The 25,209-nt window shown below is 44.8% G+C and overlaps 1 protein-coding gene across 2 annotated transcripts in view; it reads left to right on the forward strand.

The window, feature by feature from the left end:
- The first annotated feature begins 266 nt into the window (after window positions 1-266).
- The window catches only part of TMEM132C (transmembrane protein 132C), a 436,917-nt gene continuing 411,974 nt past the window's right edge, over window positions 267-25,209 (forward strand). For both annotated transcript variants that reach the window (XM_005572611.5, XM_065525025.2), the window contains exon 1: window positions 267-556. In XM_005572611.5, coding sequence (XP_005572668.3) covers window positions 472-556 — 85 coding nt within the window. In that variant the 5' untranslated portion in view covers window positions 267-471. The remainder of the gene's footprint in view (window positions 557-25,209) is intronic.

Below are 25,209 nucleotides of genomic sequence, written 5' to 3' on the forward strand. Positions count from 1 at the left end.
CCCAGCCGCCTGGGGAGACGCCCCCTCCCCGTCCCGTCTTCTTTCCCGGGCACACCCTCCCTAGCCCGGGCGAGGGGTTCTCCATCTGCCGCCCCTCCCGGCGGGCAGGCGCACTCTCTCCTCCCGCACCCTCAATCTGCCCGCGGTCCCGGGGCGCGGCGGGGGCGGGGCCCGGCCGGGGGCGGGGCCGGGGGCGGGGCGGGGGCGGGGCGGTCCGGCGGCTGCGGCGGCTGCTGGAGAAAAGTTGTCCCGGCCGGAGCGCGAGCAGCGGCGGAGCCGGAACCGCCGGAGCCAGAGCCCGAGCCGCGGCGGCGTGGACCCGGCAGGGGCGGGCCGCGGACGGCTGAGACGCAGCGGGCCGGGCCGACCGGGCTGCGGGAGTGGCCCTGGGCATGGGGCGGCCGGCGAGGGCCGCGGGCGGGCGCTGCGCTTCAGGCTGGCGGCGGGCGGCGTGAGCGGCCGGGACGCAGGATGCGCTCCGAGGGTGCGGCCCCCGGGCCGGCGGCGCCGCTGTGCGGGGCGCTGAGCCTGCTGCTGGGCGCGCTGCTGGGCAAAGGTAAGGCCGGGGCGGGTGCGTGGCGCGCCGACGCATGCGAACTTCCCGATTCCGGGGTGGCTCGGGGTGAGGGCAGCCGAAGCGAGGGGTGCGGCGGGGGCCTTGGTGGGGGCGCGGGTCCCACCAAGAGCGCCTCTGCGGATGCCGAGCCGCCCCTAATCCAGAAGGGCGCTCCCAGCTGGGCGCCAGGATCCGGGCAAGTTAGGCTGTTACCGAGTCCCGAATCTCCCACCCCGGACCCCCCAGACCCAGAGCTGCCCCACGGATGAGGAGGGGGCGTGGCTGAGGGACACGGTGTTTGTTCCCCATCCCTGAGTTCCGTGGGGACCTGCCCCAGGCCCAGCACAGTCACCCTGTGGAACTGGTGTCCAGGAGAGGGTCTCCGCTCCGTGCGCCCCTTCCTCCCGGCTGTGTGCTCCCTATCCACAACTCCCCATCCACAGCTTCAGCACTGTGGGGCTGGTGCTCCAGAAGGGAAGGCCCGGTTCTTTGCATCCCCTTTCCGCAACCGCTAAGGTCTCCGTGCTGGCCCTAGAGGAACGCGCACCATCGCGCAGCTCACCAGGAACCCCAGCATGGCAGAAACCAGGGGCTCTCTGTGGGCTCCTTCAAATGAGTCGTCTGTGGTTTGGGAGCGCGGATGGGGAGGTGGGTGCGCCCCTCGCGATGAGAACTAGCTCACCACCGGTCCTGTCCGTAGCTACTTCACCTCAGTGTCCTCTTCTCTACAATGGGAGTGGCGGCCCTGCTTTGGTTGCAGGAATTTAAAGGCGCTAATGTATGGCTCCCGCAGGGCTCACAAAAGGTAGCCGTGCGGTTATTTCGGCCTTTATTATTATGTGCGTGTGCGGCCGAGTGGCCGCGCGGATCGGGCGGCGGGAAGGGCGGGTAGAGGCGGTCTCCGGCCCCAAGAGCCGCGGGGCAGGCGGGGAGGAAGGCCTCGGCTCTGCCAGGGACAGCAGCTGCCCGAGTCCCGGGGCGCGTCCAGGACGTAGGAAGAGGAGAGCGTCGCTTTCCTGCTGCCTGCGCCCTGGCGAAGGTCTCGGGTTCATTTGGTTAAACAGAAGTGCGCACAAGGGTGCCCTGCGCCTTCGCGTGGCGCCTCGGGTCCGGTATCGGCCCCAAGCTCTGAGCAGAGAACCCTCAAAGCCACCCCTCTCCCGCCTAATGCTCTGAGGCTGAGCTAGAAACGCATTGAGAGACAAGTTGTCATGGATGTTTAAAAGTAGCGTTTGCTTTTCAAAAGTCATTCCGCACCGCCTGAAAATCCAGAAAAATCTACTTTCCTTGAGGCTGCGCTTGCCCAGATACACCAACCAGACAAGTTTGCTATATTTTATGTAAGTGTTCCTTTCTTCTAGGAGCTCCAGGTAGAGAGGAGGGTGGGGTGAGAGAAGAGGGAAACGGGGGGGCAAGTCGGGGTGGGGGAGTAGGAGAGGGAGGCACTTTTCTATTTTATTTGAAAGAGTCAACAGTCACAATCTGGTGCCTGAATTCTGCTGTTCATTAGCTCTAGGTTCCAGCGTTTCTAGGATTCAGTTTTCCTGGATGCAAAGTGGCCATTGAAGAATTCTCTTCCCAACCTACCTCCCGGCAGTTTTTTTGATGATAAAATGACTGAATGGGTAGAAAGCACTTTGCAGAGGAAGGCGGTGCCAATTGAGCAGGGCGTGACCGACCTCCTCCGGGTTTTCGCCCCTTGCCCTTGGGAGACTTTTACCAGGCGAGGATGCTGGATGTTCCCTTTAAAGCAAGTGTGGACTGTTCTTCATTAAGGCTTGTATTCCGTGTGTGTGTGTGTGTGTGTGTGTGTGTGTGTGTGTGTGTGTGTGTGTGTGTATCCAGAGGATTTTACTTTTGATTAAGAGAGTGGCTGTTACAGATGTCCATGTGTTCAGTGCTGGGGGCAGTGATTTGGCTGGAAAGGCAACTGGGACTGGATTTGAAGCTGATATTTGCACAGCAAGGGAAACTACTGAAAACTAGGGACACAGCGAAGCCCCACCCCTATCCCGAACCGCCCCTGCCCTCTAGCTAAGTGCAACCTTGATTTGGTGGGGCTTTCTTTCCCTGCTTTTTGCTTTGCAAAGTTCACCACGTGATTTGGGGGTGCATAAGGGCCTGCAAGTTATCATCTGCAAAATACATTTTCCGTTTGTTTCTCATGATCAAAAGCAGCAGTTCATTCCCCCCTCGGATTCCTCCACACGTAAAGCGTTTGCACCGTAAGATATCTTCTAGAGAGGAAAGTTTTCTGACCTTGTTTACATTACTGCTGTCTAAAAAAAAAAAAAAAAAAAAAAAAAAAAAAAAAAAAAAAAAAACCATCTCTGTCTCTTCCTGCACACGGATTTAAGTGCTGATTTCTGGAATCCTTGAAACCACTGATTAATTTTTAATACCAATTGTCTGTTTATTTTTGACTGTGGATTTAGAGGCTTTGCAATTTGTCAGGGTTCGGAAAAGGCAGAATTGTTCTTGGGCAGTTCCATAAATAGGACAGGGCATTGAAAGAAAGAAATCTTTTCCTAAGATTTAAGACTTGGGCTGAGGCAGGGGAGACAAAACATCCTTGAATTAGAGGTTGATGTATTGTCCCTCTATAAAGCCAGTGGAAGGGCGGTGCCAGGCTGAGATGCCCTCAGAAGTTTAGCGATGGTTATTAGTCACATATGAGACCTTCTGGGAAGGTTATGTGGGACCACAATCTCTTTTCTGAAATCTGTGGGGGCAAATGTATTTCAAATTCAGAACTATTGAGATCTTTGAATTACAAGAGAGAAGGAAGGATAGAAAAATAGAGGCATAAAGTCATATGCATGTGTGGTATGGCACCCTGAGCCTTCGTCTGGAGTTGCAGCCTGTACTTGCACATCACGCTGACTTTGTGTGCAATGTATGAGTCTTTACATAAAGAAGGATAATAAGACCCCAAATAGCTGGACTTCAGATCAGCGTTGGCCACTGAATGAATTAAATACAACCAACCAGCCAAACCTTGGGATTGTCAGTGCTTTAGGGGTTTTGGGTTTCTGGTAAGGGACTTAGGGTCTATAGCAGGGATGAGAAATAGGAGGATGTCATCAGGGTGGAGAAGCCCCTCACAGCTTACCCACATTCATGCTAACACCAAAGAATGATGCTCATGTCTTGTCCTGCATACACTTACAACATGTGTACACTTAGCACAGACACATAGATTTTCTTTTCATCCTTGTCCCTTCTTATCCCTCAAGTCGAAATTCCTCACTGTGTTTCCGCCTCTTAATAGTTATTGCAACTTCTTGGAAATCATTCTATTAAACGATCAGATCTGAATGCGTCCTATTATAGTTCTTTCCTCTATACCCACATTTCTTGACTATGCTTGCAAACTTCAGGACCTGCAGACAACTACTGTTTTATCCATACAATTTTTTTTAAAGGTTCCTGACATTTAAAAATTGTGAGAGTTGGTCGGGCGCGGTGGCTCACACCTGTAATTCCAGCACTTTGGGAGGCAAGAGGCAGGTGGATCACTTGAGGTCAGAAGTTCAAGACCAGCCTGGCCAACATGGTGAAACCCCATCTCTACTGAAAATACAAAGATTAGCTGGGTGTGGTGGTGGGGGCCTGTAATCCCAGCTGCTCGGGAGGCTGAGGCATGAGAATCATTTGAACCTTGGAGTTGGAGGTGGCAGTGAGGCAAGATCACGCCTCTGCATCCAGCCTGGGTGACAGAGTAAGACTCGGTCTCAAAATAATAATAATAATAATAATAATAATAATAATAATAAAGTGAAATGAAAAGAAATGGGAACATTCACATAAAAAATTAGGATTTCCACAATGTGTACATATATCAAGTCATCGTGTTGTACTCTGTAACTGTATACACATTTTATCTGTCAATTACAAAAAAGATTTCTAGTTTGCTAGAAGTTGCATATAGAATTTTATCAAATGCTCTTTTGCATCTACTGAGATGATCAAATAAGTTTTCTCTTCCATTATGAAAAACAAATTAGGATTTCTAGCTTCTCTCAAAAGTGTCGATAGTCTGCCCATCTTGGGTGTAATTTCTTTTATGGCTACCTTGTGCCGAAGCTGAGCAGGGGTGTTCTCCTCTGGAGCATGTGTTTATTCAAGTCCTCTCTTCCTCTGCTCACTCGCCTGGCCCTTCCCTTAAGCAGCTGAGTTTTGCTTCAACCTCTTCTTCGTTCATCTCACTGTTCTCTGTTAGCTTAATCACAAGGGTGGCTACAGTCACGCAGAGAAGAGCTCAGCACTCTCAATTATATTAGTAGTTAACACCTCTATGAGCAGAGGTTAAGACAAAGCCTTTGGAGGTATTAGATATTTCATACATCCATAGTCATAAAAAGCAAGGTTAATAAAAATGTATATTAATTGAAGTGAAGGAGAGTATTACAGAATTAATGGAATAAATGGAACATCTGATTGATAGAACATTTTTACAGCCATCTACTTTGTTTAAAAACCAGGCTTATTAAAATATAATTTGCACACAATAAAATTCACCTCTTTGAGTGTATGGTTCGAAGTTTCGACAAATGCAGACAGTCACGTAAACATCACTAGGGTTGCGGTATAGAACATGCTCATTACTCTCCAAAATGTCTATTTGCCTTTGTAGCCTCCTCCTTCCTCTACCTCCGATCCTGGCAACCACTGATTTGCTATTTGTCTCTAGAGTTTTACCTTTTTCAAAATGTCATAAAAACAGGATCATGCAGTATGCAGCTTTTGGACCTGCTTTCTTCTACTTAACAGGATGCATTTGATAGTCGCCTATGTATCAATAGTTAGTTCCTTTTCATTGCTGAATGGCATTCCATTGAATGAATGCACCACAGTTTGTTTATTTCATACTGAAAAGACATTTAAAATTATGCCAGTTTGGGGTAATTACGAAGAGTGTTGCTATAAATATTCACTAACAAGTCTTCATGCAAACATATATTTTCACTTCTCCTAAGTAACTAGCTAGGACTGGGGTTGCTACTTTGTGTGGGGGCAGTATATACGACTTCGTAAGATACTGCAAACTCTTTTTAAACATAGTTTTAGCAGTTTGCATCCCTATCAGCCATGTATAATAGTTCTTCAGCAGCATTTGGTATTATCCATTTTGTTTTTATTTTGTTTAGTCATTCTGATAGGTGTATAATAGGCATTTCTTTGAGGTTTTAATTTTTGCCCTCATGACTAATAATATTGAACATTACTTCTTGTGCTTAATTGCCATGCTTGTGTTGTCTTTGGTGAAATATCTTTTTCAAATATTGTACCCACTTTTTATTGATTATTTTTCTGTTATGATTTTTGAGAGTGCTTTATATATTCTGAATGCAAGGCCTTTGTCAGGTAAGTGTTTTACAGATAGTTTCTCCCAGTATGTGTCTTTGGAAGATCAGAGGTTTTACATTTTAGTGATGTTTAGTTTATTAATATTTTCTTTTAGTTATTGGGTTTTTGGTGTCACATCTAAGAAAGCTTTGCCTAACCCAAGGCTGCAATGATTCCTTAAATGTGTATAGTGTTGTCCAGGTCTTCTATATTCCTACTGACCTGTTTGTTCTGTCACTTATTGAGAGAAGAGTATTGAAGTCTCCAGCTATGTTATGGTTTTGTCTATTTTTTAATTTTAGCTCTGACAGCTTTTGTTTCATGTATTTTGAACACTGTCTTAGGTACATACTTAGGATTTTTGTTGTTGTTGTTATATCAATCCACTTCTATGTAATGCCTTTCTTTATTCTTAGAAATATTTCTTGTTCTATAATCTATTTTATCTGATATTAATAAAGCCATCTCAGCTTTCTTTTTATTGGTATTTTTTATGGTAATGTCTTTTTCATCTTTTTACTTTTAACTCATGTCTTTATGTGTAATGTTGGTTGTTTATAGGCAGCATAGAGTTGGGTTTCACTTGTTTATCCAATCTGATAATCTCTGTCTTTTAAGTATAATGTTTAGACCACTTATATTTAATGTTATTATTCATCAACTTGTATTAAGATCTACTATTTTGCTCATTGTTTTCTTTATGTTCCATCTGCTCTTTATTCTTCTTTACCTCTTTCCCTACCAGCTTTTTTATATATGGAGTACTTTTTATGATTCCATTTTATCTCCACTACTGGCTTATTATTTATACTTCTTTTTAAATTTTAGTCATTGCTCTATGGCTTAAAAAATACATTTTTAATTAATCATTACTTGCATTCAAATTCTGTTACAGTGCTTTGTACACTATATAGGAAATTTACAACAGTATATTCCTTATACTGTTTTCCTCTACTGTATTTTCAAGTACGTGCACTCATATACCCTAGGTGTGACTAAGAGAACTGTCATTTAAAAATTACCTTTATGTCTATTAAAGAAGAATAAAAATTGTATTAACGGTGTTGCTTTTGTTTCTAAGTGGGTACTTCTGATGTTCTTAAAACCAGTTTCTCTTCAAGATGTTATTCTCCTACCTGTGCACTGAGCTTCCTTGTTTTATATGCCTTTAGAAACTTAGAAGTTGCTGCATTCAAGGAGAGAACAAATGTGAAATACAACCCATCTGGAGTCTAAATCAGCAAAATTTCCAAGACAATGGATTCTAGTTACTCTCCCAGAGAGACTGATTTCTTGTCTTCTGCAATGTGTACATATATTTTTTTTCCTGATTAAGGATGTTCTTAATGATGTGTTAGAAATGTTGAGCTTACACTTGCAGATGGCTGGGATCCTAAAGCCACCCAAAGACTTAATATAGAAGACCATGTCGTTTCTATGTATAACGTTTTTTTCTTTCTTATCTCAACACCCTTCATCTTGCCAGCAACATGGTGAGTTATCACTTACAGACTAATTAGGAAGGCTCAGTGTCATAGAAACAAAAGCTTAAGTTTGAGCTTCTGTTCCACCAGTTCCTGGATGAATTGGTCAGAAGTCTTTGGTTGTTAGCAACAGAAACATCTTGATACCTTACTTGCTTATTACTAAGTAATAAGAGATTGGAAGCTCTTGACTCCAGAGAAAGTGGAAGGACAAGATTTCCTATGAGCAGGAAGCTGCCAGGTGCTGGGTTCCTGTGGCTATAATTGTCTGACTTCTTTAGGGTACCATGGTTGGAAAACAGGAACCATTTTACTTATTTTTGTCTCAGTGCTCATGTTTTAGATTCCAGGATGAAGGAAGCCTATACCTTGGCTAAACTTTTCACCTGGGTAAACTTTAAAAAATACCAATCCCCAGGCCTTATCCCAAACCAATGGAATCAGGCTCTTTGGTAGGGATGGAGGAGGGTTGAGTATAGAGGCAGGGCTGATCAGTTTTACTGTTTAAAAGCTCTGCAGGTGATTCCAACTGTCAGGGATGCACACAGATTTCATAGGCTCATCTCTGTCTAGAAAGGTATAAGACGGCCTCATTAATAGTTCCATCATTTTGTATCCAAGGGGAAAGGATTTTCCTCCCAGAGAAAAACTGAAAGGCTGTTACTAAAAGAAGATGAGATGGATGCTGGATGAAAGATCAACCGATGTTCATTCCACTGGCCCTAAGACCAAGTGTATGTAGTGAAAAAACAAAGGACAGCTTTTCTGAGCCTCAGTTTTGTTTTATAAGTCAGGGTTCCCCAACCCTCTGGTCATGGTTTGTACCGGTCCATGGCCTGTTAGGAACCAGGCTGCAGAGCAGGAGGTGAGTGATGGATAAGCGAGCAATGCTTCCTCTGAATTTACAGCTGCTCCCCATCACTCACATTACTGCCTGAGCTCCGCCTCCTGTCAGATCAGTGGCAGCATTAGATTCTCATAGAAGTGTGAACCCTATTGTGAATGGTGCATGCAAGGGACCTAGGTTGCATGCTCCTTATGAGAATCTAATGCCTGATGATCTGTCACTGTCTCCCACTACGCCCCAAGATGGGATGGTCTAGTTGCAGGAAAACAAGCTCAGGGCTCCCACTGAATCTATATTATGGTGAGTTATATAATATTTTTTATATATTACAATGTAATAATAATAGAAATAAAATGCACAATAAATGTAATGTGCTTGAATCATGCTGAAACAATCTCCCCACCCCCTCGTCCGTTGAAAAATTGTCTTCCACAAAACTGGTCCCATTTGCCAAAAAGGTTGGGGACCTCTGTGCTAAGAAGGGATAATATCTATTTTATAGGATGGTTGACAACATTTAATGCAAAAGTGGAGTAGAGATACTTAGCATGCTTTATGAGTTTCCAAGGGCTGTTGTAACAAACAGGGAAGCTTAATGTAACAAAAATTGATAGTCTCACAATTCTGGGGCCAAAAGTCCAAAATCATATGTTGTCAGGGCCATGCACGGTGCTGAGCCCCTAGGGGAGGATCCTTCCTTGCCTCTTCCAGCTTCTCTTGGCTCCTGGCATTCTTGGCTTGTGGCAGCATCACAGCAATCTTTGCCTCCGTCTTCACATAGCCTTCCATTCTAAATGTTCCTTACCTGTCTGTCTTATAAGGATACCGGTCATTGGATTTATAACCCACTATAATCCAGGATGATCTCATTTCAAGATCCTTAACTTAATGACATCTGAAAAGAGATTTTTTTCTTAAGCAAGGACACGCTCACAGGTTCTAAGTGGACATTCACTTTTGGGGCCATGCAAACTATTGCATGCGGTAAGACTTGGCACATAGTAAAGTTCAATAAATCAGGGCCATCATTATTTGTATTATTAAAGCCATGGAGATGAAGAATCCTCAGTACAACACAATGGAAACCTTACATAGATATTTTTAAACAATAACTGAGAATAATTTAAAACACAAAGCAAAGAAAACAGAACTGTGCATTCAACAATATTGGGGAATAGGAAAAGCTGGTCAAGTGTGAGCTGTTTGTTTATTATAGACCTAAACAGAGAGTCAAAGGTTTATATTCTGAGACATCCCTTGACCACTTCATGCTTAACTACAGCTTAGGCATAATTCCATCTGGCTTAGTGTTAGGATACTCTTGACACGATCTTAAGCACCCCTTCTCCCTCTGAGTTCTCAGAGTCATGAAAACCATCCACAGCAGGCCACATTTCTCTCTTAGGTTAATTTTTTCTCCCAACTCTGCAGTTTACTTTTTTCATCCTTCTTGCTCAATGGGTCCCTCTGGCCCCATAATTATGTTTGCTTTTGCTGTGTTTCCTCACTCTCTCTGCGGACCCAGATGCTGTAGAAATGTGGATCCAACACTAGCCAGTTTGGCACATGGTATTCTACTAGCAAGTCTTTGAGGCAACAAGGGATTCTCATATTCTCAAAATAAAGGAACTTGAAGAAAACTGCCTCCTGCCTCAACACACACATGTGTGCATGCACACACACACGCACAGAAACCCAATTCTAGGCTAGTTTCTGGTCTTATCATTGAGTTACAGCTTAGTGATGATTTTAAGACAAAACAAACAAACAAAAAAGAAAAAAATATTACTTATGCCATAAACAAGGTATCCCTGAAAATGTGATTTTTGTCTCCACTGGAAACAATGAGGTTGGGTTTGACACACTGAAGCAGTTTTTCCCTGTCTGTTTGATGGAAATGTTTTTTGAATATACACTAAATTATTCAGTTTCTTATTCATGATTCCTCTAGTTACAAATGCCAAAACCTCCAGCTTAAGCAAACCATACCAAAGTCAAAAAGAAAGAAAGAAAGAAAAAAACCATTAGTTCAGGTAACTGCAAAGTCCAGGTAGACTTCAGGCACAGCTGGATCCAGGGGTCAAGTGATGTCATTGGATAGTTTCTGTTTCTCCCAATCTTTTGGCTCTTCTGTCCTCTTTGCTGTCTTCATTTTAGAGAGGGCATCATTGTCAACAGCAGCTCCAGGCTTATAGTCTGTCCACACAGCATACTCAACTAAAAGAAAGTTGATCCAACTAAAAGAAAGTGGCTTCTCACATGTTTGTAGAAAAAGTTGCAGGGGTAGATTTTTGGCACTCACTGCGGTCTTGGGCCCACTCACTGCTGACTTAAGGGAATAGGGTTTTCTGATTATGCATATCTCAGGCACAGGAATCCTGGGAGCCTGGGGGCGAGGTCACTTCCACCCACACCACTAAGACAAAAGGTGTGATGATGCCCAAACACAGGTGGAGCTGTATCAGAAGATGGGGAATGAATGCCCAGCAGGCAAAACCCTATTCACCAACCAAATGAGCAAAACGAAGGGCATCAAAAGCCACTGGATGGCTGCTTCTCACGGGTATGCTGCACATTGTGGGGGCAGCCCATGTGGGAGGTCAGCTCACTTCTCCTACCTACACACAAACAACAAAGTCCAGGACATCTCAAGTTAGGAGGGTGACCTTCTTTATCTCCCAGCACGTCTCTACTTCTGGGTGACTTTTCTTCTTTTCTGCTTGTCTTGACCTTCATTCATTCTTCTTTCATTGATATCCATCCATCCAACATCCCTCCAATAAGAGACGGGCACTGCAATAGTAGCATCTTCTATCACTGACCTCCTCTTGCAGACAAGGAGACCTTACTTTCAACCTCAGGTGCTCACCCCCAGGACTGTGGGAGCCCTGGGCTGAGTTCCTAAAGCCTGCCAGTTTCTCATGCTGCAGCTGTATATGTTGACCCTAAAAGGTTTGCCCCTCTGGCATCCTGATTTATGAGAACAAAAATCCCAGGGGAAGTCTTTCAGGGCATTTGTTCTGCTCTGGCTCTGTTCCATCTTTCCCACTTCCTAAGTGGTGATAGGCTCTTATCTTCAATTTATGTAAATCTTTTGGGTCACTACACAGCCCCAGGTTACCATTTTCTTTGTTTTCTACTTTTTAATTGTAAGCAATAAATTGACTCAGAGAGCAGACTTTTCTCATTTGCCTTCGAATTCAATGTTTTCATCTGTCATGTTCATATCCTATTAACTAAATGACATTTCCTAGCTGCAGTCTCTCACTGCCTTCTCCTCGTCAATTGTCTCCCTGGCCATGTCCTGGCCTGTGACCCCAGCCTGTCTCCCTGTGGCACTGATGCCATGGAGGTGACAGCTGGCAGTGGTTTGGCTGTGTGGTTGCCTGTTAGTTCTGGGTGGGAAGGGGTCCACTCTACCATTCACAGAGGCAAGAAGCCTGCAAACTTCAGCTTCTTACTAATCCCCAGTGGTCAAGGTATCCATGATGGTTAATTTTATGTCTCAACTTGTGTGGGCCACAGTGCCCAGATATTTAGTCAGACTTGAGTCTGTGTGTGTGTGTGTGTGTGTGTGTGTGTGTGTGTGTGTGTGTGTGTCTGTTTGGGTGAGATTAACAAATTGGTGGATTTTGATAAAACAGGTGACTCTCCATAATGTTGGTAGGCCTCATCCAATGAGTTGAAGGCCTGCAGGGATCAAAAGGCTGACCACCCCTAAAAGACAAGAAGGAATTCTGCCAGCCAACAGTCTTTGGACATGAGCTGCAATGTTAGATTTTCCTTGGGTCTCCAGCCTATCAGCCCGCCCTACAGATTTTGGACTTGCCAGACTCCATAATCACATGAGCCAATACCTTAAAATAAGTTTCTCTCAGTATATGCTCACCCTATTGGTTCTGTTTCCCAGGAGAACCCTGACTAATAGAGGGTCCTGGAAGATCTGGTCCCAGGCAAAAGGAATTTTGTTTTCTCTCTCAAATATCTCACCTGTCTATTCTCCAAGCACACTCATTATTTTCATTCCTTGAAGGTAATGGATTCCCAGAACTGGCCACATAAAAGTAATAAACTTCAGAGACAGAATTGCTACTGTCTTTTTTTTTATTATTATTAAATCACTACTAATCCTCTAGAGACAGTACTTCCTTACTTTGTTCATTAGCCCGACTGGAAGATCTAAATGTCCACCATCCTCAGCAAACACCAGCTGCATGTTTAGGCCCTTCTTGACCAGTGGTCAGATCATGTCCTTTGCCCTAAATTCTCTAGTGTCTCCCATCACATTCAGAGGTAATGCCACAGTGCGTGCAGTGATCTACAACGCTCTGTAATCCCCAACCCTGTAATCTCCAACCCTGTGGCATCCTTCTGACCTCATTTTCAACCCCACACTCCGCTCCCGTCCCATGGGCATGCTTGCTGGGCTCACCACCACAGATAGGCTCCCACTGCAGGGCCTTTGCACATGCCTGCTGTGGGGTAACCTCTAGATACCAGCATGACACACTTTCAGTTTCTCAGATCTGTGCACCAAGAGCACCTCCTCATGGAAGTCTCCCTATTCACATTGTCTGTTCTTCTCCATTCCTGCCCTTTCTGTGCCCTGTCCCTATTTTGTCATTTCTCTTTGCACTTATCACCTCCTGATAAACTATAACTTTGACTTATTGGGTGTTGTTACCAGAAAAGGGATGAATTATTGAGACCAGACAAAGAATGACATATATTCCTACATCTCCAACTTTGAGAGTGTGATCAACACAGGTCACAGGAACATAGAAGAGTCATGTAAGCAAGTTGTATCTCTTTCCTTCTCAGAAGTCTACTTGGGTTAGTATCTATGAACAGGAGGCAGCATGAAGATGTATTTTCCTAATTGAGTTTGTGTCATACTTGCCTGAAATCAAGGGTAAGCAAACATCATTTATCACTCAGCTGTCAACCCAGGCTGCCTTCAATATCAGAGGCAAAATGAGACAGATACCAGAGGTGGCCCAAGTCTCAGTTGGAAGAGAGAAAGATGAGATCTAAAACAGGTTTGTTTCAACAAGTTAGGACCCCTTCCTCTCCAGACAGGTCCTGTTTGGGAGGCAAGATCAAGGCTTGGTAGTTATACCGGCCTGAGTCAAATCCCTGCTCCACTGTGTAGACATGGGAAAGCCACTTATGGCACCAAACCTCAGCTTCTGGGTCTGTCACTGGGGCTGGTAAAATGTGTTTCATGGAGTTATTTAAAAGGGTCAAATGACCTAATGTTTATTTGTCTTTATTTTTCATTTGCACATTTTGGATACAATCTCCATTGTTCTCTGTCCTGCTCTGAACCCTAGGAGGCTGACCCTGCAAATGGCAACTCCTGGTTCCTATATCTGCTGGGTTCCATGGGGGGCTGACCAGTGGGGACATGGCAAGAGATTGAAGGGCAAGAGAAAGGAGAAGCTGGAATATTTGGTCCCCACTCGCTCCTTGTTTGGGCCCATCTCTGGCTGTGCCTTTGTCTCCCCATGAATCTAACTCCTGTTGGGTGACCTCTGTTCAAGATTCCAGCTCCCACTGACCTTCAGGAACACTCCCTTCTCCACTTCCCCCTTCAGGTGAAGATAATGTCTATTTCTTATCTCTAGGTACCCAGCCTCATTATTTCATTTCTTCCGTAAGTAGTTCCTTCATAAAAGGGACTTTGAACATTGGAGTTGGATTCTCTTTCCTCCTGAGGCTGACATTTATACAAATAAAAATTACTCATACATAGTGGAAAATGGCTGGAGTTTTTTGTTGTTTTGATGTTTAAATAACCTCAAACATTTAGAACATTTCAAAAATAGGTGCCTAGAACTTTTGTCCCATGAACATCTCAGAGTAACTGGCTGAGTTGATGCATATCATCCCCGAACACTTTGTTGTGTATTTCTTACTAAGAAGACATTCTCTTACAGAAGCACAAGGTAACATCAAAATCAGAGAATTACCATTGCTGCATTATTACCACACAATACTGTTGTATGATTCCATTTTCACATGGCTATAAAGAATTCCCCTGAGACTGGGTAATTTATAAAGGAAAGAGGCTTAATTGACTCACAGTTCTGCATGGCTGGGTAGACCTCAGGAAACTTACAATCATGGCAGAAGGCAAAGGAGAAGCAAGTACGTTTTTCACATGGTGGCAGGAAAGGGAGGAGACAAAAGGAAAAGAGTCCCTTATAAAAGCATCAGATCTTGTGAGAACTCACTCATTATCATGAGAAAAGCATGGGGAAAATCACTGCCCCCCTCCTCATGATCCAATCACTTCCCACTAGGTCCCTCCCTGGACACATTGGGATTACAGTTCAAGATGAGATTTGGGTGGGGACACAGAGCCAAACCATATCAACTATCGTCCCAGTAATTCACAGCAGAAGGATCTAGTTCAGGATTGCTCATTGCAGTTAGTTGTCATGGCTTTTTACTTTTTTTCAGTCTTCCCTTGAATTTCATGACTTTGACACTGTGGAAGCTTACAGGCTAGTTATTTTGTGACACGTCTCTCTCCATTCGGATTTGTCTGATGTTTCTTCCTGATTAGTGATTCAGATGCTACATTTTGGGCAGGAATGCTCCAGACAGGATGCTCGGCTGTTGTCTTTGTACTTTATCTGGTTGCACGAGATTTAAATGTGTCACAATATTAATGATGTTCTCTTTGATCACCTGATTAAGGTGGTGTCTGCTGGGCTTCTCTACTGTGAGGTTACTCTTATTCCCTTTGAAATTAAGACATATTTTGTGGAAAGATGTTCAGAGTCTATATGAACATCCTGTTCCTCATTAGAATTTCAACATTTCATTTATGAATCTATAACAGGATGGGTTCTTGGATTTCTTTTGTACTCTATGGCTTACATTTCATTACTATAACTGTTTATTTTGATGCTCACAATATCACAGGTTTGGCCAGTGGGAGTCATTTTATGACAACTTCTGTGTTGTTCTGACATGTCCTCCTCCTTTAAGCACTGCCCTACTTTCTGGATATAAGATCCTCCAGGCTCATCTGCACCTTCCCTGCCCCAGTCTTGGAATCAGTTCAGTTGCTTTTAGTGGGGAAATGATATTTAGACATCAAGATCATGGCTCTGCTTGTGCTCATGACTAGTGGAGTGCTCTAGCTCCACTCCATGGACAGAGGTAGGAAATCATTGCACACACATTGACCTTTCTTTCTTCCTCTCTTGTTACCTCTCTACCTCTATCTGTTGTTCTATATCTAGGCATCTCTCTCTCTCTCCCCTAACCTATCCTAGCTATCTATCTACTGTTCTCTATCTGTCTGCTGTTCTCTATCTATCTACCTATGCCTCCATCTGTCTATTATCTAATCTATTGATCTGTCTTAAAAACCATGAGTTCACACTGATGCCTCAGATTCTAATCCAGCACCACACGTGTCATTCTAGATCTCTTCCTTTCTGTGTTTGTAGCTCCCTTCTCCTAATCCCAGGCCAGGCCATTTCCCCTGCCTCCCCCATCTCAGTCCACTCAGTCTCTAGCCCTTGATGCCACCTGTCCTCCTTGCCACTCCTCTGACCCCCTGCCCCAGCCACTGAGTCTCCACTGTCTGCCTTGCTGGGCCTCTCCTGATGGTGTTGGGCTGAACTGTTCAGAAGCAGGAGGAAGAGGGCAGCATCCGGTTCGTAATCTCAGTTACATGAACTCCATTATATTATCTGTTTAGAAGAATTCTATAAAGTTCAACTCAAAGGAATGTGCTGCAACTTCTCTACCTCAAGATACCCATTTTTTGGTGGATCGGGGTGGTGAATGAGCACTTTGACCAGAGATGACCATGGGCCCATGGACCACCATGTACTGACCAGCCATTCCTAGGAAAATAACGTGAGCCAATTTGCATAACAAGTCTCCTCTTATATATTTATATCCTATTGGTTCTGTTTCTTGGGATAACTCTGACTGATACAGCATCCAAATAGTCATTTGTGTTTTGGAGTGTATAGTGCTCTGGGAGGGCCATCATTTGTGTGGCAGATATGTATATGTATATAAACTTAGTTACTCTTCATAGTAACCTCAGGAGATAAGCACATTTGTTAGTCCTACAACTGGGGGCACTGAGTGCATTCCCAAAATGTACAGCAAATGATTGGTAGAGTCAGGGTTTGGACCTAGTGGGTCTGTCTCCGTGGTCCTTGGCACATGTGCTGTGACCACCATGTTGTGAGTGTCCTCAAGCTTATGTGAAGCTAATCCACATCAATCAAAGCCAGCTTTCCTGTAAGAAATAATGGCAAGAGGTTTTCTGTAAGAAATAATGGCTGTAAGAAATAATGGCAAGAGATGAACAGAGTGCCTCTCCTATGCACAGATTAGACTTCCCATGTAACTCTAGCCCACATCAATAAGACAACCTCTACCTATAGCGGTAAAACATATAGTAACATTAAAAGTCAATGGCTTAGAGTTAATTAGAATTATGTAAAATAAGAAAATGATATAGATGAATTTGGGAGAAATTATCATTTTAATAATAATAAGCCTTTCTAAGCCTATGGTATCGCATAGAATAGAAGTAAAGAGTAGAAGACAGCCAGCATGGTGTCTCATGCCTGTAATCCCAGTACTTCGGAAGGCTGAGGTGGAAGGATTGCTTGAGCCCAGGAGTTCAAGACCAGCCTAGGCAGTATGGTGAGAATCCATCTCTACCCCAAAAAATACACACAAAAAATTAGCTGGGCATGGTGGTGAGTGTCTGTAGTCCCAGCTACTTGGGAGGCTGAGGTGGGAGGATTGTTGACCTCCAGAGGTAGAGGTTGAAGTGAGCCAAGATTGCACGGCTGCACTCCAGCATGGGATACAGAGCAAGACCCTGTTTAGTGAGGTAGGAGGAATAAGTTCCAGCACTGCAGGGTGACTGTGATGAACAACAACTTATTGTAAATTTTCAAATACCTAGAAGAACAGATTTTGAATGTTCTCAACAAAAATGATAAGTATTTGAGGTAATTGATATGCTAATTACCCTGATTTAATCATTACACATTTTGTACATGTATCAGAATATCGTATTGTAACCCATACATATGTACAATTATTGTGTTTTAATTACAAATAAGAATGAAAGCAAAAAAAAGACATTTTAATAAATAAAATTATCTTATCACCAGCTTTTAAAAGATTAAAGAGCTTAATGGAGTTGCCAGGGAAGAACGTTAGACTCTTAAACACAAGCAACAGGTTAACACCAGTGCAGGCAGCAGAGGAACTTCTACAGAAAGGCAAGCCAAGGAAAAATTGATTAAAAGATGAGAGGAACCAGCCGGACCCAGGGGTTCACTGGGATTTGAATAGGGCATCAAGGACATATTCTCCCTCTCTCTCTCTCTCTCTCTCTCTCTCTCTCTCCCCCCCATCTCTACCCTCTCTCCCTTTCTCTCTCTCTCCCCATCTCTCTCTCTCCCTCCCCCATCTCTCTCTCTCTCTCCCCCATCTCTACCCTCTCTCCCTTTCTCTCTCTCTCCCCATCTCTCTCTCTCCCTCCCCCATTTCTCTCTCTCTCCCCCCCATCTCTACCCTCTCTCCTTTTCTCTCTCTCTCTCCCTCTCCCTCTCTCCTTCACACACTCATGCACGCTTTCATGGAGGCTTCATTCTCTCATTTGGATTTTCTACATTATGTGAAATGTGGCCACTGAGAGCTCCTGGACTTCAGTTCTCAGGAAGGTCTTTGCTTTGCTTAGCTTATATGAACATTTCAGGAAATGACTCTGTCTTGTTTGGTGGAATGTGGCTCCTCCTGGATGCAGGCTTACAAACTCAAATGCCTCCAGGGCCCCTATTTACTCAGGAGTGAAGCACACTGATTGGGCTATGATGAACAGGAGTGTGATGCTCTGTCTTTGGGCCCAGGGCCACTCCCACGTGGTGACAGCAGGTGAGAATAGCCCTGGCCCCCATAGGCAGTAGCGGGTGTGGGCAGAATGATTCCTAAGCCTTACTGATTTTCATAAACCAGGAAATAAGGATGTTTAAATATAAAATGGCAGATTTCAAGTGTGGGCAACCAAATAAAAAATTGTTAAATGCCGTGTGGGACAAATAGTCTAGATCATGGCCTCAGGACAATTTTTCATTTGTGCCTTTGACCACTCAACTTTGATGGAAAGGATGAGATGCTAGAAGTGGCCTGGTTTGGGCCCACAGTCACCTGAGGCCAAAGCAGCAAGATCCATATAGACATTGAAGTTTCCATCCAGTCCACGCGGCTGGAGTTTTGAGATCCCTTCCAGGAAGAAGGCTGGTACCAGAAGAAGGGAGAGAGGGAGTGCCGGGCAGGTGAGATTAGTGTCCATTGAACAGGATCCTGGAAAACTTGACAGAGAGGGGTAGAAAGAGTAAAGATGTTGGTCAAGAGAGTAAGAGAAAGAAGATGAAGAAGAACTAAGTTATCTCTGCCAGATGATGCTGCTTTTCCAAGAAGGGCAGCGGCTTTGCCAGCACTACGTGTGATCATGTCTGTGAGAAATCTCGTTCCTTCTCCTTTAAATTTTGCAATCAGAGTTTCTCAGCCTCAGCACTGTTGACATGTTGGGCAAGATTATTGTTTATTGCTGGGGTGGAGGAGTGTCCTGTGCAGGGCCACATGCCAGCAGTCTTTTCCCTGCCCACACAGTTATGACAACCAAACATGTCTCCAGCCATTGCCAAACATCCCTTGAGTGCATTGAGAGCCTCCGGTTTAAATCCTGCCAACTGTGCATAAAGTGCTTCCTGCATCAAAATACTGTCTTAAACTTTTTACTAGGAAATGATTTTAGACTTTCAGAAAAGTTGCAAAAATAGTACAAAGAGTCTTATATACTTTTCACCTAGTTTCCTCCAAATTAACATTTACCAGGTTTGTTTATCAGTATTTTTCTTATTAGCTGTGTCTGAATGTTTCTCTCTCTCTCCCCCTCTGCCTGCGTATCCATATCTGTATCTATATCCGTATCTGTGTGTGTATCTCTAGGTGCAATTTTTCTGAACTGATAGTAAGTTGCACACATTATACCTCTATCATGTATCTTCCTTAAAATAAGGCAATTCTCTGATATAATCACATGGGTCAAAATAAAATGGCATTGCTACGGTACTATTATGCATCTACCTCCTTTATTCAAATGTTTCCAGTTACTCCATTACTGTTATTTAAAGCCAAAGAAAACTAAGTTTTTGTTGGTCCAGCATCTCATGCTGTGTTTCCTTGTAATGTCTCTTTTGTGTCTTTTCATCAGAAACAATTTCTCAGCCTTTTTTTGTCTTCATAACTCTGATGTGTTTGAAGAGTACAGGCCAGGTTTTTTAGAAGAATGTCCCTCAATTTGATCCGTATTGATTTGGAGGTAATAGCTGCATTCATTTCAAATTGATCCAGCCCTTCCGGACACTGAGTTCTGAATTGGGATGATTGTGTGTTTGGTGCAGTCTTAATATCACTGATGTCCCCAGTTATCCCTGCAGGATCCTCTCTTACTTTTTTTTTTTTTTTTTTTTTGAGACAGAGTTTTGCTCTTGTTGCCCAGCTGGAGTGCAATGGTGCAATCTCGGCTCACTGCAACCTCTGCCTTCCAGATTCAAATAATTCTCCTGCCTCAGCCTCCTGAGTAGCGGGGATTACAGGCGTGCGCCACCACGCCCAGCTAATTTTGTATTTTTAGTGGAGACCGGGTTTCCCCATGTTGGTCAGGCTGGTCTCAAACTCCTGACCTCAGGCAATCTGCCCGCCTCGGCCTCCCAAAGTGCTAGGATTACAGGCATGAGACACCACGCCCAGCCCTCTCTTACTTTTAATGTCCCCATTATTGTGGCAGAAGGGCTCAGAGACCTGCTTGTAGGAAACCCTCCTCTCCTTCGCTCGCCTGCAGCTGGGTCTGGGCTGTCCTGCTCTGGTGTGAGTGGTTTCTTCGGGCCCTGCCTCTTTATCTAGTAGAGTTCTGCTGCTGGCTTCTCCCTGGGACAGCCATGTGGGCACAGCTCTCTCCCAGACAGCACTAGGGGAGGAGATCCGGCTCCCAGTTCCCCCAGCCTGACACAGAGCAGGTGGGAATTTTAACAGGACTTTCTGAAAGGTGAGGGCCAACAGGGGCTCCATGTCACTGTGAAGGCTGGCACTCTCATGTACCCACGGGTCAAACCCACTCTAGTCTCTGAAGTGTGGCACGTGCTGTTGTACCTGAGTGTCACAGTCACAGGTTAAATAAACCCTTTAATTTACAGCCTTCCCTTCAGTGAGGGCTGAGGGAAATTCACGTCTTCTTGCTTCCCCCTCCTTCCCTTGATTTCCCCAGGGTAGCCGGCTCTTCTTGGCTTTTACCGCCGTGGAGAAGAAGCTTAGACATACGTGCCTGCATGTGTGCACCGGCCCCCGCACAGTCACACATTCACACACGCATGTGTATGCTCACACACTCGTGCTCATTAGTGCGCACATGCACACTCACACTCACGCATGCACCTCCCACACAGTCACACACACACTCATGAACATTCATTCACACATGTGCCCACACGTGCACAAATACTCACATACACTCGCTAACACTCTAATGCATACATGCACGCTCATACACACGCACGCACTCACATGTACGCATGCATACTCTCACATGCTCATTAATGCACACGCGCGCCTATACACACACCCTCGCACATGTTTACACACATGCACACTTATACACACGCACACACGCTCATGTGCACACACACACAGACACACACACACACGAATGCAGCGTCGTGACTAGCCGTTAGTTTTTAAGAACAAGGGAATCTAAATCCAGATTTCGAAATTTAAAAATGTCTGTAACTCCGTGGGGCACAGTCCTGTTAATACATCTATTTACATGACTAACCAAAACAGTGAATATCTTCATTCAGGTTAATGGGAACGTCACAATTTTCTCCAAGAACACAGCGTACCTGGTTTATAGGGGTGCAGCTGAAAACGCTCATGCAAACACACACTTACAACTCATTTTAGAAAATATTCTGAAAGAAAGTAGGCCCAAGAGGTGTATTTAACGTCCCCATCTTCAAAGACGGAAAATTGCTAGTAACTTTTAAATCAGCGTTTTCTAATTTGCAGTCTGCCCTATATGATTCTCAATAATTTTTGGCCTATATTGGTATCATCTGCACTTCCATTTACTTAATAACAGTTTTTCTCTATTTCAAATCTTTTAATCTGAGCTTTGCCCTAAGCAATCATTTCCATGAAAGTCACTGTTTTACATACTAATTGCATTTTCCCCAAAACATCAAGCTAAATACATAACTGATAGCATGTTTAAAGGCCCTTGTATGTTTCGCCCCAAATTATCTCACATTCTGCGTGCGGCAAACCCTGTCCTCAGGCCCTGATGAAGATGGGCAGGCAGATCTGATATCAGCTGCTTTTCCTTCTTTGATGGAACCTCTGGATTGCGTGCCCTGTCCTATAACATGAAACAAGGGCTTCCAGAAAAGGTGGAGGAATGGCTCTCTGAAATTCTGAAAGGCTGGATCCAAAGGCACAGAAAGGAACATTATTTCCTACCATATGGAAGCCAGCAGGGCATGTGATGCTGGGACACTGTATGAGTCCGTTCTCACTCTGCCATAAAGAACTACCTGAGACTGGGTACTTTATAAAGGAAAGAGGTTTGATTGACTCACAGTTCTGCAGGCTTAGTAGGAAGCATGACTGGGAGGCCTCAGGAAACTTACAGTTGTGGGAAAAGGGAAGCAAGGGATGTTCTACATGGCAGCAGGAGAGAGAGAGAGAGTGAAGGGTGGAAGTGCCACACTTTTAAACTATCAGATCTCATGAGAACTCACTCACTATCATGAGAACAGCATGGGGAAAGCCGCCCCCATGGTCCAATCACCCCCACACCATGTCCCTCCCTTGACATGTGGGGATTTCAATTCAAGATGAGATTTGGGTGGGGACACAGAGCTAAACCGTATCAGACACTGAAGATGAGTGATGCCCTGTTCCACTGGGGGTTATAGCCCCATTGAATTGTCAAATAGGGTCCCCCCTAGCCAGGGGCTGAATTGTTCTAGACCAGGACATTGCTGGGCTTGGGCCCATCATCCAACATGCAAGTCAGCATTTCCCAGCTTTAAACATATATGCCCTTTCCAAATAAATATAAAAATCCAGAGATTTATCTCCACTCCCCTCAGAGGAGGGAACACCATCCCTTAAAGATCCTGTTCTTTGTTCTCCAAGCCAACATAACAACAAATAGATTAACTTTGCCTCCTGTGGCTCATTTAACAACAACAGAAAAAAGTGATTTCCCAATTTCATAATAGCAATGACTGAATATGCATTTTAATGCTAAACCTACTCCAGGATTCTGATGTAGACACATCCCACCCCTCCCAATTGAGAATTGCTGGTCCAGATGGAAGTTTACATCTTTTCCAAAATGAAAGCCACTGAACTGGAGCGTGCGGTAGGTGAGTGCACCGTCCTCCTGGTGAGGTAAGGTCCTGCGGCTCTTAGGCCTCTAAAGAGCTGGATGAGCCGAGCAGCACAGGAATTCCCAGATTCGCGAGGGACATTCTTATGGTCTGAGCCAGCTGCAAGGCGATCCCAGAATTCCCCTGCAAGTACATCCAAGAAGAAATAAATATCTATAGAGGTGTTGCAAACCTCCCAGGAGTCATAGCACAAATGAAGCCCTTTGAAGTCCAGCCCCCCTCCTCTGGTGTAGGCACCATTTTCACCCTATAGTGCAGAGTTTCTGTCCCCACACACTAGATGCCAGCAGCACCCAGCCTCGCTGATGACAACCAAAACATCTCCATATGGTGCCAGGCGCCCTTTTCCCCTGGATGGGCTGATACTGAAGGGCTGAGCTGCCTGCAGCCTATGCCGACCGACCGACCGACCGACCGACCGACCGACTGACCGACCGTGTGAATGCAGCCGACCTCCTGCAGGCCTGCTGCAGGAGGAGGTGACGCTGGGATTCCCAGAACAGCAAAAATAGGTGACAGGGAGAGGAGAGTCTGGGAGGGATTAGAGTCCCTGGTTTAGCTTCCTGGTTTCCCAAGGCTCGGTTGTCCTGCTATTCTCATAACTCAGAGATATGCCCTGGAGCAATCTCACTCAATACCTGTGCTGGTTGAGTCCTTTGCTGGTTGAGTGCCTGCCTTTCCGTCCTCAGATCCTTCCTGTTTCCCCTGCTTACTTCTGGATTAGAGGGAACCGCACCTCCCAGGTTCCCGTGTCTTCTGGCTTCTGGACACATCCTAGTCCAGTCTGAGGCAGTGGCGGGAGACAGGAGGGAGATTGAATGGGAAAAGCCACAGCGTTTCTCTCCTTTTCTTGCTTTGCTTCCTGGACTGCCTGCAGTGACGGCCAGCGCGTCTCAGGAACCCCAGCCGACCAAAGACAGCCTCTGTGCACTGTGGCCTGGTTTGCACCCTGCCCCGTGGGGGGCCTTGGTCCCTGGAAACCCCCTGGGATCCATTGTTCCTCTTCCCCTAGGGCTGCAGGGTGCCCTTGTGTCACTGGCATCTGGGTGTCTCACCATCATCTCTGCTTCGTAACTCTTGCATCACGACGTAATCAATTCCTATGTTTAAGCCCTTCTGGTGCAGTAACTACAGCAGTTTGTTTTGTTTTGTTTTGTTTTTCTGGCTGAATTCTGACAAAATCTCCTTTTTTTCTTATGCACATTCAAGTTTGCTTTCTGTTTCTTGCAGTCAGAAGAATCCTGGTCAAAAAGTATGAAAGACAAAACTTCGAGGAAAGCCTTGGAAACAAAGCCGACCTCCCTGAGATTCCTGCTGTGTACAAGGGAGACAGGCCCACACTCCCCGACCTCAACCTCTTTTTGTGTCAATTAAAAGGAGGTTGACAATCCCTGCCCAACTTCCTCACCCAGCAGTTGTAAAAAATGGGTTTGGCAATGTTTTTTTCTAACTTATTCCAGTAGAATGTAAGCTCCTCGTGGGCATAGATTTTGTCTCTGTTGCCAGTACTGAAACCCTGGTCCCTAGATGCGTGCTGGGCACACAGCAGGTACTTTGTAAATATCTATTAAGCGTGCTTAGTATCTAGGTACCTAGGTACCCTAGTTCCTAGATAAGGTGCTTCATGTCTGTTAAGTGTACTTAGTAACTAGGTAACCTAGTACCTAGATGAGGTATTCATAAGTGTCCGTTAGGTGTCCGTTAAGGTACTGTTAAGGTACTTAGTACCTAGGTACTAAGTTCCAAGATGAGGTACTTCATGAGTGTACTTAGTACCTAGGTACCCTAGTACCTAGATGAGGCACTTTGTAAGTGTCTGTTAAGTGTACAGTAAGAACTGTGGATCATGACGCAGTGGAATTAACTTGGTGGACTGTTGCTGTCAGCAGTTTTCTTTCCTAAACAGAATAGCATAGAAATTCTATTCCTAATAGAGCACATTTCACATGGTAGGACTGTGTTTTCTGTGTGTTGGTGTAGGTGTGTGTGTGTGTACAAGCATGCGCACCAACTTATGTTGTAAAATGTGATTCTTACAATAGACCTTGATTTTCAAAAATTTGAAAGCCAGAGAGCAAGATAATAGGTCAGCTTTTCATGAACAGTAAGGAGCGTGTAAACCTGAACCTGTAGTGTCTCCTGGATTGCTGTCAGTGAGGACAGAGGATCCTCTTTAAAAACTGGGTCCAAACTCCCTCTGGTCTCATTTTGCACCTCCCCACAGTATAAACCCTCCTTTCCAACCATTCCAATTAACTTAATTCCCTAATCTCAGGGGGCTGTTTCATTGCAGAAATTACTGCTTGTTCACAAACTTAGTAAGGTACTTAAAAAAGATTTTGTCATGATTAGTAAAAGTCACAGGGTAAATTGGTCTTATTTCTTCTTTTTAGTGCAAAATATAATTCCCTCCACCCCGATTGTTTGGCTTAGTTGTACACACCACTCACTGGGAGACCA

Source organism: Macaca fascicularis, chromosome 11, assembly GCF_037993035.2.
Source record: "Macaca fascicularis isolate 582-1 chromosome 11, T2T-MFA8v1.1".
In the NCBI taxonomy this organism is placed as follows: Eukaryota; Metazoa; Chordata; class Mammalia; order Primates; family Cercopithecidae; genus Macaca; species Macaca fascicularis.